The 13,461-nt window shown below is 44.6% G+C and overlaps 1 protein-coding gene across 1 annotated transcript in view; it reads left to right on the top strand.

Moving 5' to 3' along the window:
- Positions 1-13,461, top strand: part of LOC120043885 (rho guanine nucleotide exchange factor 12-like) — a 67,356-nt gene that overhangs the window by 27,305 nt on the left and 26,590 nt on the right. The window contains exons 13-19 of the mRNA XM_038988489.1: positions 378-420; positions 608-713; positions 2,406-2,543; positions 3,808-3,840; positions 7,099-7,213; positions 7,651-7,756; positions 12,704-12,925. Of these exons, the coding sequence (XP_038844417.1) occupies positions 378-420; positions 608-713; positions 2,406-2,543; positions 3,808-3,840; positions 7,099-7,213; positions 7,651-7,756; positions 12,704-12,925 (763 nt within the window). The remainder of the gene's footprint in view (positions 1-377; positions 421-607; positions 714-2,405; positions 2,544-3,807; positions 3,841-7,098; positions 7,214-7,650; positions 7,757-12,703; positions 12,926-13,461) is intronic.

Below are 13,461 nucleotides of genomic sequence, written 5' to 3' on the forward strand. Positions count from 1 at the left end.
CCCCGCGGATATAACCGCAGGGCCTGCGGGTTATGAGTCAACCCGCACATTACTAGCGTGTGTGAATTAAAACCCCAGCACCATCCATCAGATCCTCTTTTTTTCCTCGCTTCTGCTCTTATATCTTTTCTCCAGTCTTCCTGATGTTGCTTGAGGAATCTTTGTCCACTAGGTGTGAGTGTGTCTGAACAGCCAAGTTCCTTTACTAACGGTGTGCTTCTGCTGATCTGCAAGATGCTTAGTATTCTGTTAAATGTACAGTCTTTATCTGCTATGTTGGAGGCAAAGGAAATTATATTTGTGTTTGTTGGGGTTGAATTGCTGAAAGTCTCTATTCTTTTTTTTTGGTTAGATATTTGACTCTTTTTCCCTTGCAGAATCTGAAAGTAGCTGTGCCTGAGTCTATTGCCTCTGAACTAGGTAAGCTGTTTCAACTATTTTTGTTTTCACATACTCCTTTCAGGTCTTGTATAAGTTTAGCAACAGTTATAGCAATACAGTAGTGTATCGTCTAGTGTAATTGATTAGAACGTTTCCAAAAAAGGAAGACAGCTTGAGACTATGTGTGTGTGTGTGTGTGGGCTAACATGCTGTTGTGTGTTCCCAGATCGGCGGAGACCTGAGCTGATCCCAGAGGAGCTACACAGACAGTACACACAGCTGCTACAGGACACACTGCTACCAGACATCCAGGGGAACCTAGAGGACTTCAGGTCACACACACACACGCATTTAGACAGACACATGTACACCAGTGGCGGTCAGTGCCGTTTAAGATGAGGGACGACATTTTTTTTTCATGAGCATGGCCTTATTTCTATTACAGCATATTGGATGACTGTCATTCATATTCAAATCAAACTTTGTCACATGAGCCGAATACAAGAAGAGTAGACTTTAACTTGAAATGCTTACATACAAGCCCTTAACCAACAGTGCAGTTCAAGAAGATGAGGTAATTTTTACATGTGGGTGGGGGTGAAGTGACTATGCATAGATAATAAATAATTATAATAATAAATTCCATTCACCCAGTTCAATGTAACAGCAATAGGTTTAGGCTACAACATGATACTAACATTTTCCCTCGACCCATCATGAGGTTGCTTCAACCTAGCCTATGAATGAAAGTTTACAACATAGGTGCACACAGGTCGTGAGACAAATTTGAGGTGAGAACCAGTGACACATGGACAGACAGTGAAATTCAATACCACCTTGCTCACTCTTGCCCGCATCTGGCTGATATAGGATGTAATCATTAGTCCAACAGTTGCAAATTTGAGTTTCTATTGGACAAATACAAATATTTTATTCACATTCTGTTCCGTTTAATAAATTTTTTTTGAACAGCATCGGCAGAATGAATACACCCCTGATCACGCGTAAACACAGTCACGTTGTATTCCTTCTCGCATCTATGCGCTCTCCTCCTCTCACCTCTTCCCTTCACTTGTGGACTTCAATGCACAACACATCAGCTGTATGTGACCAGGAAAAAACCTTTCCAAGCCAAACCACTACACACAGCCTACATCGTTGTCACCATATTAGCTAAAGTAACGTCATAGTCAGCATAGCTATTAGAACTAACTCGTTAGTAAACCTGCTACAATCAGGCAGTAATCAGTTACTACAGCGTAAAACCTGAAGCTTACCTTGACCTCATAGCCAGCTAGCTAACATAGCATCCCTCTGTTTGAGCAGGGTGTTTCAGTAGGCTAAACTAGCTAGCTGCATTTGCTAGATAAGTAAGTGAAACTGAAAGTGAAAAAAATTACATCTCTATATATTTTTTTTCCTCTTGCTTCTCCTTCATTTTGGAAGAAATGTATTTGTTCAAAACTGTTCAACTATTGTCTTTCTCTCTTTGAGTCAACTACTCACCACATTGTATGCACTACAGTGCTAGCTAGCTGTAGCTTATGCTTTCAGTACAAGATTAATTATCTGATCCTTTGATTGGGTGGACAACATGTCAGTTCATGCTGCAAGACATTATAATTACTGTATAAGTCTATGAAAAGGGGTGAGCACCATGAGCCTCCTAGGTTTTGTATTGAAGTCAATGTGCCCAGAGGAGGACGGAAGCTATCTGTCCTCCGACTACACCACAGTGCTACCCTACAGAGTGCTGTTGTGGCTACTGTAGACCTTCTTTGCAAAATAGTGTTTTAATAAATTATTTGGTGATGTGATTATATTTAGTATATTTACAAATCCACACATACACCATAAATGCAAACTACAAACACACACGTGCACACACTCACTTCTCAAAGATGATGTGCACATAATTAATGCATGGATTAATCATTTGTATGTGTGTGCGCGTTCGTATCTGTCTGTGTGTCTGCCTGTTTTTGTCTATTCATCTGTGTGTGTCTGCCTGTATGTGTCTACAGGCAGAAGCGCAGCATGGGTCTGACCTTGGCAGAGGGGGAGCTGGCTAAACTGGACACAGAGAGGGTGAGAGACCGCGTGGCGCTGGATAGAGAACGCTCCTGTGCCGAACATATCATCTCCAAGATAGAGGACGTCTTGTAAGTCTCTGAAATACATGTACACACACACAGGGACACAGGACGCGCGCGCCAACACACACACACACACACACACACACACACACACACACACACACACACACACACACACACACACACACACACACACACACACACACACATACATACATACACAGACGTTACCAGCATCATCAAGATTATTGAATGACAACATGGCACAAGAGTCAGGTTGAAGAAAGCTGTTGTCTCTGTGTTCCACTTACCCTTTGAGATAGACAGGAGGCGAGTGTAGTGTACAATTGCTCATTCTTTCTTACACACACATTATTTGTCACACACACACACATGCCACTACACACACAGTAGCATGACGTTATCAGCTCCATAAGGATTATCTAGTCTAGTAATGGCATAAGGTGTAGGTTAGAGTACAAAAGTGTGTTGTCTCCAGTTACACAGACACACACACACAGCCATTCTGGTGGTTATTTCCAGGTCAGTGAGTGCTTACGTGTCTCTGTTCTCCGGGCCTCAAACACTCCGAACTGGACAGATTACAGGGCTGTAGATAGATAGGATAGCCTGGCTTTTGGGGTGTTTTTTGATAAGAGAAAAATCCTCAGTCGGTGTGTCTACTTACTGTAGTGAGTTTGAATAGTAGAATACACCAGGTGCAATTTCAAAATTTGTTTGTGCATCAGCAGTTTTTCTCTTGTTATGTCAGTCACTGATAGTCACTCAATTAGCCCATGTTAGCATGTCAGCACAGCCCAAAATTTTGGGGACTAGTAAGTTAGTCTAGCCAGCGATCTAAACTTGTAGTAATCATGGTTGAATGGGGGCCCCCATTGATTTTTTTAGCCACTCTCACTCAGATATCATATTAAAAACTGCAAACATTTCTCTCCACCCTATTGAAAAATGTGAAGACTTGCAGGAAATTAACTTTTTTCTCTCTGCTGTCAAGAGGGGGGCCATTAAAATGTTGGCCTCCTCAAAAAAAATTCCCTTAGCGCCCCAAAATGTCTAGTGCCAGCTCTGACTGCATATGCGGTTATGGATGTGGGTACGCAGACCCGCGAGCCACTGCGGCCCCTCATGATGAGTTCAGATTCTTTTGTGGCCCCCACCCCTATCAAAGTTGCCCATCCCTGACATAAACCCATAGGCTAATGGAACTGTATTACCATTACACCAGCAGACTTCACATGTGTCTTTTTGTAGCAGAAGGGAAGCTGTGTGTGAGCGTCAGTTCACCCTGAGTGTGTTTTTATCCTTCCAGGCTGACGTCACAGCCCACAGAAGAGGAGAAGTGGTAAGAAGTGGGATTTTTCTATGTTCCATCTAACTATAACCACATGATGTCAGAATAAGACTTGATAGGTCTGCTGTCATGCTAGAGTTTACTCTAGACAGTGGAAGTAGCGGTGTTGATTGTGTGTGTTGTCATACTGGGGTTGTAGCAGGGTTGGGGCGGCAGGTAGCCTAACGGTTAAGAGCGTTGGGCCAGTAACTGAAAGGTTGATGGTTCGAATCCCTGAGCCAACTAGGTGAAAAATCGATCAATGTGCCCTTGAGCAAGTCACTTAATCCAAAATGCTGCTGTAAATCACTCTGGATAAGAGTTTCTGCTGAATGACTAAAATGTAAATGTATGTGTTCAATTACTCGTGAAGGTCAAGGTGAATCACACATACTTTATCTGGGCCAGTATTCTCTGAGTAGGAATGCTGATCTAAGATAATTTAACCTCTTTTGGATAATAATGAATATTATTATATTGACAGGGGGACCTGATCCTAGATCAGCACCCCTACTATCAGATGCTTTGTGAATGCGGGCCCTGTTCTGAAGTTAAAGTGTATTGGAATCATGTTCTCTGATACTTGGTTTAATACTCTATTCAGTGATTATTAGCAAGCTGGACACAGTCAAGAAACTGTATGAATGCAGGTCCTTATAATTTCTACATAGTTTCGATTTGGTTTTAATCATTTTAAAGTATATTGAGTTCCATGAATTCCATCAGCATGTTGTGTATCCATCCTGTGAGAAAAGCTGTTGGCGTGGCACAGGTTACTTTTACCCAAAAGTATTGCGCTATATATGGAATAGGGTGCCATTTAGGATGCATCCTGAGAGTCTGCCAGCAGTGGTTATCATAGAGTCCTCTCACTCTATCTGCTGGAGATCTGTGGTACTACACACTTTCAGTTAGTCCTGGGTCTTGTTCGTTAGGCACCAAATGGAAGAGAACTGACTGAAATGGCAAGGGACTACCTGGTCTTGTCCAATGCAAAAATACAATTTTATTTTCGGTTGCACTCCCTTATGAACTCGACCCTGTTCTGAGATAATGAATCGTATTGAAGAATACGGTGATAGTAAAAACTGATCAGGTCAGGATTGAAGAAACGTGTCCTAAGCTTTTCATTAGATTTTCCCCAAATGTACTTCTAGTGATTGATAACGTGTCATATTATGACTGTTTTCAAAGAGCCTTGAGAGACATTTATGTATCATGAGACTTTCTTTTAAAAAGTATAAATATTATTGCAGCTAATCAATATGATGGTTGAATGATCGTAAATGATTTCATATTATTAAGATCAAGACGGCTGTACTGGACCTTTAATGTTAATTGAAAGTGTATTTATGGTAATATTAACAGTTAATTAAAGACATGTTCCTTTGGCGACTAAGTATTTATTTTTTAAACCTCCCGCTTTGGGCTGAATGTGTCAATGTGTAGTTCATACATGCATAATCTATGAGCAGAATTATTGTCTTACTTCAATTAGCCACAAAATCCCTAGTTTCAAAGCAACTGTTTTTCTGGAAGATGTGCTACACTATTTTCCCCCATGTGGGCCAGCCCCCTAGCATTTTGAGTTCAACCAATGAGCTTCAGCCCCTCGCCATTAGAGTGAGTAGCAAGATACACATGATGCACCAGCAGCAGAACAAGAGAGAAAGCAATGACATGGTGCACATGAACTCAGCAAAGAAATGTCCTCACTGCAACTGCGTTTATTTTCAGCAAACTTAACATGTGTAGATATTTGTATGAACATAACACGATTCAACAACTGAGACATAAACTGAACAAGTTCCACAGACATGTGACTAACAGAAATGGAATAATGTGTCCCTGAACAAAGGGGGGTCAAAATCAAAAGTAACAGTCAGTATCTGGTGTGGCCACCAGCTACATTAAGCACTGCAGTGCATCATCTCCTCATGGACTGCACCAGATTTGCCAGTTCTTGCTGTGAGACGTCACCCCACTCTTCCACCAAAGCACCTGCAAGTTCCCGGACATTTCTGGAGAGAATGGACCTAGCCCTCACCCTCCGATCCAACAGGTCCCAGACGTGCTCAATGGGATTGAGATCCGGGCTCTTCGATGGCCATGGCAGAACACTGACATTCCTGTCTTGCAGGAAATCACACACAGAACAAGCAGTATGGCTGTGGCATTGTCATGCTGGAGGGTCATGTCAGAATGAGCCTGCAGGAAGGGTACCACATGAGGGAGGAGGATGTCTTCCCTGTAACGCACAGCATTGAGATTGCCTGCAATGACACCAAGCTCAGTCCGTTGATGCTGTGACACACAGCCCCAGACCATGATGGACCCTCCACCTCCAAATTGATCCCACTCCAGAGTACAGGCCTTGGTGTAACGCTCATTTCTTCAACGGTAAACGCAAATCCGACCATCCCCCCATGTGAGACAAAACCACGACTCGTCAGTGAAGAGCACTTTTTGCCAGTCCTGTCTGGTCCAGCGACGGTGGGTTCGTGCCCATAGGCAACGTTGTTGCCGGTGATGTCTGGTGAGGACCTGCCTTACAACAGGCCTACAAGCCGTCAGTCCAGCCTCTCAGCCTATTGCGGACAGTCTGAGCACTGATGGAGGGATTGTGCGTTCCTGGTGTAACTCGGGCAGTTGTTGTTGCCATCCTGCACCTGTCCCACAGGTGTGATGTTCAGATGTACCGATCCTGTGCAAGTGTTGTTACACGTGGTCTGCCACTGCGAGGACGTTCAGCTGTCCGTCTTGTCTCCCTGTAACGCTGTCTTAGGCGTCTCACAGTACGGACATTGCAATTTATTGCCCTGGCCACATCTGTAGTCCTCATGCCTCCTTGCAGCATTTCTAAGGCATGTTCACGCAGATGAGCAGGGACCAAGTAGAAAGGCCTCTTTAGTGTCCTAAGTTTTCATAACTGTGACCTTAATTGCCTACCGTCTGTAAGCTGTTAGTGTCTTAATGACCGTTCCACAGGTGCATGTTCATTAATTGTTTATGGTTCATTGAACAAGCATGGGAAACAGTGTTTAAACCCTTTACAATGAAGATCTGTGAAATCATTTGGATTTTTACAAATTATCTTTAAAAGACGGGGTCCTGAAAAAGGGACGTTTCTTTTTTTGCTGAGTTTGTGACATAGTACGCAATTTTCTAAAACCACTTTTGGCTCGTGAGCGCTACTTTCAGAACTACTGGCTAAAAAGTATACAAAAGTACCAGAGAATCCCTTTAATAGTGTATTGTGTTGTGTTCCAGCACTACTATGCAGTATGTTATCCTCACATATATGAAACACCTGGGAGTTAAAGTGAAGGAACCTCGTAGCCTAGAGCCCAAACGAGTCCGCATCAACTTCCTGCCCAAGATCAAGGTACAACACCCACACACCTAGACGCATCAATTATGCATTTCAGTACAATACTGTAGTCCTTTACTGCTTGTAGAAACTTCACATTTGATGTAGCATAAATCATTCTGTTTCTTCCCATGGTGGCACTGTTTTACTCACACTTCTTGGTGTGAGGTCTTTCTTGGTACCAAGCACGGTAACATTTTGGCCCACTTGTTAACAGCTTTCCAGGGCAGCATTCAGCAGGCCGTGATGTTGGGCAATGTTCAGATAGTAATATAGCATAGAACAAACATGTCTCTCTGACATGTAGAATGTGTAATGTAGAATAAGGAATCACATCAGCTCTATTCATGAAATGTCTATCTGCAACGTTCCACAACGTTTGCCTACTAAATTTGGCCCAGCTTTAAATTCTCTGACTGGGTGGTTTGAATTTGTTTTGTTCTATGGAGCAGAAGAGCATCAAAACTGAGAAAGAGGGGGAGGATAAGGTGAAGAAGCCTCGTTTTCCCAGCATCCTCGGCCCTCCTCGTCGGCCCAGCCGTGTGGACTCCACTTCAAGTAAGTGTAGAAGACTACAAAGTGCTCCCTCCTAGTGTGCAGCACCAGTGTGGAACAAAAAAAACACAATGGTTAGTTTGAGATGCGTTACAGGCTCTGTAGTGACGTCATATATGAAGTTGAGATATAATATTACTACTGAGCCTGAATACACTACTACAGAGCCTGAATCTCAAACTAATCATTGTAAAAAAGAAGATGAAAAAACTATTGAACTTCTTTTGAGATTCTCAACGATTCCATTTAGATTCAGTCAATTCAGGAAGTAAACTGAAATTAGGATTTTCCTCATAGAAAAGCATTGAGAAAGTTCTGCGTTTCAATTTGAGTTCACTTCTTGATTTTACTGAATTGAAGTGTAATTGACCCAAACCCTGAGAGGAATCCACTTAAAAAGGCCACATTTACTCTTTAAAATATTTGTCCTACAAGAAACAGTAATGTCGTAACGCAAATATGAAGACAATCTGCCAGCCTACCTAGACCATTATGTCTTGAAGTAAAAAATAAAATAAAAAAAGATTTAAAAGATTTAGAAAAACAAGACCACATCCCTATGTCCCAATATCCCCACTAGTATACTACTTTGCATGCATGGCCAATACATCACCAGTAGTATGGAAGTGTTGATATTTTAACTTAGTTCGGTGGAATGTGTCCTGGTATTGTACTGCGGACAGACGCCAGTGGTGTTGTTACATCCAGCGCTGTAAAGAGATTGTGAACTTCCGCAGCAGGAAGTGCCTGTCTGGAGCTGTGAGTCAGCTCCCCATTACATTGTGCTGCTCCCACCATATATACTGTGTGTGTATGTATGTGTGTATATATACACTGTGTGTGTATGTATGTGTGTATATATATATATATATATATATATATATATATATATATATATATATATATATATATATATATATAGTCAGGTCCATAATTATTGTCACTTGATAAAGATTAGCAAAAAATGCTGTATAAAATAAATGCAAATATTGAGCTACGTATATTGTATGCTCCAAAAATTGGGAAATTATATTATTTTATACTAATACAACTGCTCAGAGAAAGAGATTTTGATTAACAAATAACAACAAATCTCAAAAAGATAGGGGTCAATTTTTGGCACCCCTGTTTTCAATACTTTTGCACCCTCTCCTTGCGAGAATAACAACACTGTGATTATTGTGGATAGTCAGGTTAATATAATAGTTTAAAACTTTTAGATGCTTTGCAAGATTAACAATATCCCTAATAATCCTGTTTATGTGGACACATCTGAAATCCGTCTACCTGATGGGACTTTTAATAAATGCAGAAAATCGGCAATCAAAATAAACGTTCTACCACAGTGACCATGTTATTTTTTGTGAAAACTTTGATTCTGAGTTCAGACATATAAGGTTTATGTAAAACTACTTATAAGATGCATACTTTCAGGCAGAAAGGTCAGAACCGGGAAGACTAGAAACAAAACTTGAAAACTTGAAGCACGCTGGTACGACCTGACAAGACCTAAATACACAGGGGATAATGGGGAAAAATGGGAGATACCTGGTGAGGGGTGGAGACAAGCACAAGACAGGTGAAACCGATCAGGGTGTAACAGTACCCCCCCCCCCCGTAGGTGCGCCACCTGGTGTCCAACTCGGACACACACCTGGTTGACCGGGGTGCCGGCAGTGGAACTCAGTGATGAGGGCTGGGTCCAGGATATTCATAGTGGAGACCCAGCACCTCTCCTCCGGGCCATAACCCTCCCAGTCAACCAGGAACTGGAATCCCCTGCCCCCAGGTTGAACACTCAGGAGGCGCCTCACCGTGTATGCCGGATGGTCGTCGATGAGACAGGGGAGAGGGTTGGGCCTGGAAACAAAGGGCTGTGAGACAGAGGTTTATTCCTCGACACATGAAAAGTGGGATGTATATAGAGGGTGCGGGGCAACAGAAGACGAACAGCAGAAGGGCTAAGGATTTTAGAGATAGGGAAAGGGCCGATAAAACGGGGGGGAAAGTTTACGGGACTCCACCCGGAGGTGTAGATCCCGAGTGGAAAGCCATGCCCTCTGCCCGAGACAATAACGGGGAGCAGGGGTCTGATGGCGACCCACCTGTCACCGATACCTGGAGGTGGTCTTGAGAAGAGCGGACTGGGCTATCTTCCAGGTACGGTGACAGCGGTGGACAAAAATCTGGGCAGATGGTATGCTGACTTCTTCCTCTTGGTCAGGGAAGACCGGGGGCTGATATCCCAAGAAACACTCAAAGGGCGAGAGACCAGTGGCAGAGCAGGGAATGGTGTTGCGGGCATATTCCACCCACACAAGTTGCTGGTTCCAGGTGGTGGGGTTGGCGGAGATGAGCCAACAAAGAGCCGTCTCCAGGTCCTGATTTGGCTCGCTCTGACTGACCGGAATACAGGCTGGCCGACGACCCAATGAGGGTGCAGAACGCCTTCCATAACCAGGACGAAAACTGAGTACCGCGATCGGCGACCATGTCGACCCGAGAGTGCATGGATTCGGAAGACGTGCTGCACCATGAGCTGGGCCATCTCCTTGGCTGAGGGTAACTTGGTAATGGGAATAAAATGGGCGGCTTTGTCCACCACCGTTAGGATGGTTGATTTGATTTTATTAGGATCTCTTTTAGTCCTCATTTTGGACTAATCTTCCAAGAGTCCTTAAACATTAAAATACAATTTATAATACAATCACATTTTCACATATAACACACTGTTACAGACATAATACACTTACATATTGACCAGATAAATACTCGTAACAGTCTGAAAAGATAGATTGATTGGTGGTGTTGCCATCTGACTGAGGAAGACCAGTGACGAAGTCCAGGGATATATGGGACCAGGGGTGGTGAGGAACAGGGAGTGGTTGAAGGAGGCCAGCCGGAGCTTGCCGCAGATTCTTATTCTGCTCACACACAGTGCAGGCCGCAACAAATGCGGAGACGTCAGGAACCATGGTGAGCCACCAAAAACATTGTCGGACGAAAGCCAGGGTCCGACGGCAGCCAGAATGGCAGGTAAGTCTAGACGAATGTGCTCATTCCAGGACCGGGAAACGGGACAAACATCCAGTTAGCCGGGCCCCCCTTACGGACCAGGCTTTCTATACCCCAGATGAGTGCAGCCGCTAGACAGGAGGTAGGGAGGATGGTCTCTGGGTCAGATGGTGTAGCAGGGGGGCTATACATGCGTGAGAGCGCGACAGGCTTCACAATCTTGGGCCCAGGGCGGTAGGAGAGTAAAATTAAAACAAGTGAATAACAGGGCCCATTGAGCCTGAGTTGAGGCGCTTGGCGGTGCAGAGATATTCCATGGTCAGTCCACACTAAGAATGGATGTTCCGCCCCTCTAACCGGTGCCAACACTCCTCCAACGCCGTCCTAACTGTGAGTAGTTCTTGACTTCACACGTCATAGTTCCTGTCAGCGGGGTAAAGACGATAGGAAAGGAAAGCGCAGGGAAGCAGCTTTTAGTCTTGGGCAGGACGCGGACAGGACGGCCCCCACGCTGACATCCGAGACGTAGCCCTCCACCACAACCTGACGGGACGGGTCCGGATGGATTAAGATGGGAGCTGTAGTGAATTGATGCTTGAGGTCCAAAAACACCCGGTCAGCTGCTGGAGACCACGTGAACAGAACCTTGGGAGAGGTGAGTTCTGAGAAGGGGGAAGCCAGGGTTCTGTAACCCCGGACGAAGCGGCAGTAGCAGTTAGCAAACCCAAGGAAACATTGCAGCTGCACTCTGGATGTGGGTTGAGGCCAATCCACCACCGCTCTCACCTTGTCAGAATTATTTGAATATTTCCTGCAGCGATGAGGTATCCTAGCAAGGAGATGCTGGCGCGATGGAATTCACAATTCTCTGCTTTCGCAAAAAGCTGTTTCTCCAGGAGGCCCTGGAGGACGTGCTCTTGAGCTGAATGGGGAAAAAACGATGTCGTCGTGGTAGAAACCGGTTCAACATGTCACGGAGCACATTGTTGACCAGGGCCTGGAACACTGGTAGCGTTGGTCAGTCCGAATGGCATCACAAGGTACTCGTAGTGCCCGCTAGCAGTGTTAAAGGCTGTCTTCCATTCGTCTCCTTCCCGTATCGAAACCAGATGGTTGGCGTTCCGAAGGTCAGGCAGGTACAGGACGGCAGGTAGGCTCAGGACAGACAGAAAGGTCAGAACCGGGAAGACTAGAAACAAAACTTTAGAACAGGAAAACGGGAAAAACGCAGGTTTAAATACACAGGATAATGGGGGAAAATGGGAGACACCTGTTGGGGGGTGGAGACAAGCACAAGACCGGTGAAACAGGTCAGGGTGTGTTAAAACAGAATCTTTCCAGATCCTTGATATCCTTCGTCTGCTCTTATGGACTGGCTGATTCAATTTAAACCACATGTTTTCCTTGTGGTTCAGTGGAAGCAAAATGGCTCCGTAACATCAAAGATCCACCACTATATTGTACTGTAGGTATGAGGTAGTTTTCTGATGTTTTTCAACACCAAACCCATCATTGGTGTTTGTGGCCAAAGAGCTCTATTTTCATATCCTCTGACCATAGCACAGGTACCAATCCAAGTGTCAATGACATTTATCAAACTCCTGGGGGCGCTATGGTCAGATTACATGAAAATAGAGCTCTTTGGACACAAACACCAGTGATGGGTTTGGTGTTGAAAAACAGAAGCATATGCAGGAAAGTACCTCATACCTACGGTAAAATATGGTGGTGGATCTTTGAAGGTATGGCGCTATTTGGCTTCCACTGGTCCTGGGGCCATTGTTAAGGTCAATGGCATCATGAACTTTATTACCATGGATTGCCCATGGCTATGTGAGCTACAGTACTGACTGTAGTTTATTTTAATGCGGGCGTGTCTGTTTGCTTGTTTGTTTGCTTGTGTGTGTGTGTGTGTGTGTGTGTGTGTGTGTGTAGTCGGCAAGGCCATAGAGATGAACAAGCAGCGGGGCCCCCAGAAGCAGCTCTCCCAGCCCATCTTAAGCATCCCCGATCACCCAGAATCCTCGGCCCGCGGCAGCCAATCAAGGGATCCAGGCTCGGATGTGGCCACCCACCCCTCGGCCTTCATCCCATCACCCCCACACAGTGCCCCAGCCAGCCAGGGCTCCGACCCAATGGGACGCGATTCTGACTCGGGTAAGGACCCCTTGTCTCTTCCCCATGCTTTTCCTCCTTACTCTCTCTTCCTATTTGCCTTTTCCTCTCCAATTTCTCAAATAATGATAGAAGGAAAAGGAAAGGATTATGTTATAGCGCTGTAGTGCTTTTCCAAGTGCTCAAATTGCTATATATTTGAGGGGCGGACTCACCTCATCCAATGTCAACTCTCTCCCTCTCTCTCCCTCCATGTCTTGCTTCCATCTGGCTTCCTCTCTATATTTCCATGCACCACCCCACCCTCTCTCTCCCACGCTGTTTGTTTGCCTTTGTTCTGTGGTCCACTTACCTCCTCTCCGACAAGTTTGCTCCCTGGCCTTTGTTGTCAGGACTTCATTACACTGGGTTAGCCTGTCTTACAGTGGCCCAGCCTTCTGGAAAATAATTGCCTTCTTTGGTTTCTTCTTGTTTATTCCTAATTGGGGGGCGGCCTTCTTGTCCGCATGTCGTCTTTGTCTGCATATGATCTGTCGAAACAACCCCTCTCTATTTTAGTTTTGAACGTCTTGCTATAT

Source organism: Salvelinus namaycush, chromosome 3, assembly GCF_016432855.1.
Source record: "Salvelinus namaycush isolate Seneca chromosome 3, SaNama_1.0, whole genome shotgun sequence".
In the NCBI taxonomy this organism is placed as follows: Eukaryota; Metazoa; Chordata; class Actinopteri; order Salmoniformes; family Salmonidae; genus Salvelinus; species Salvelinus namaycush.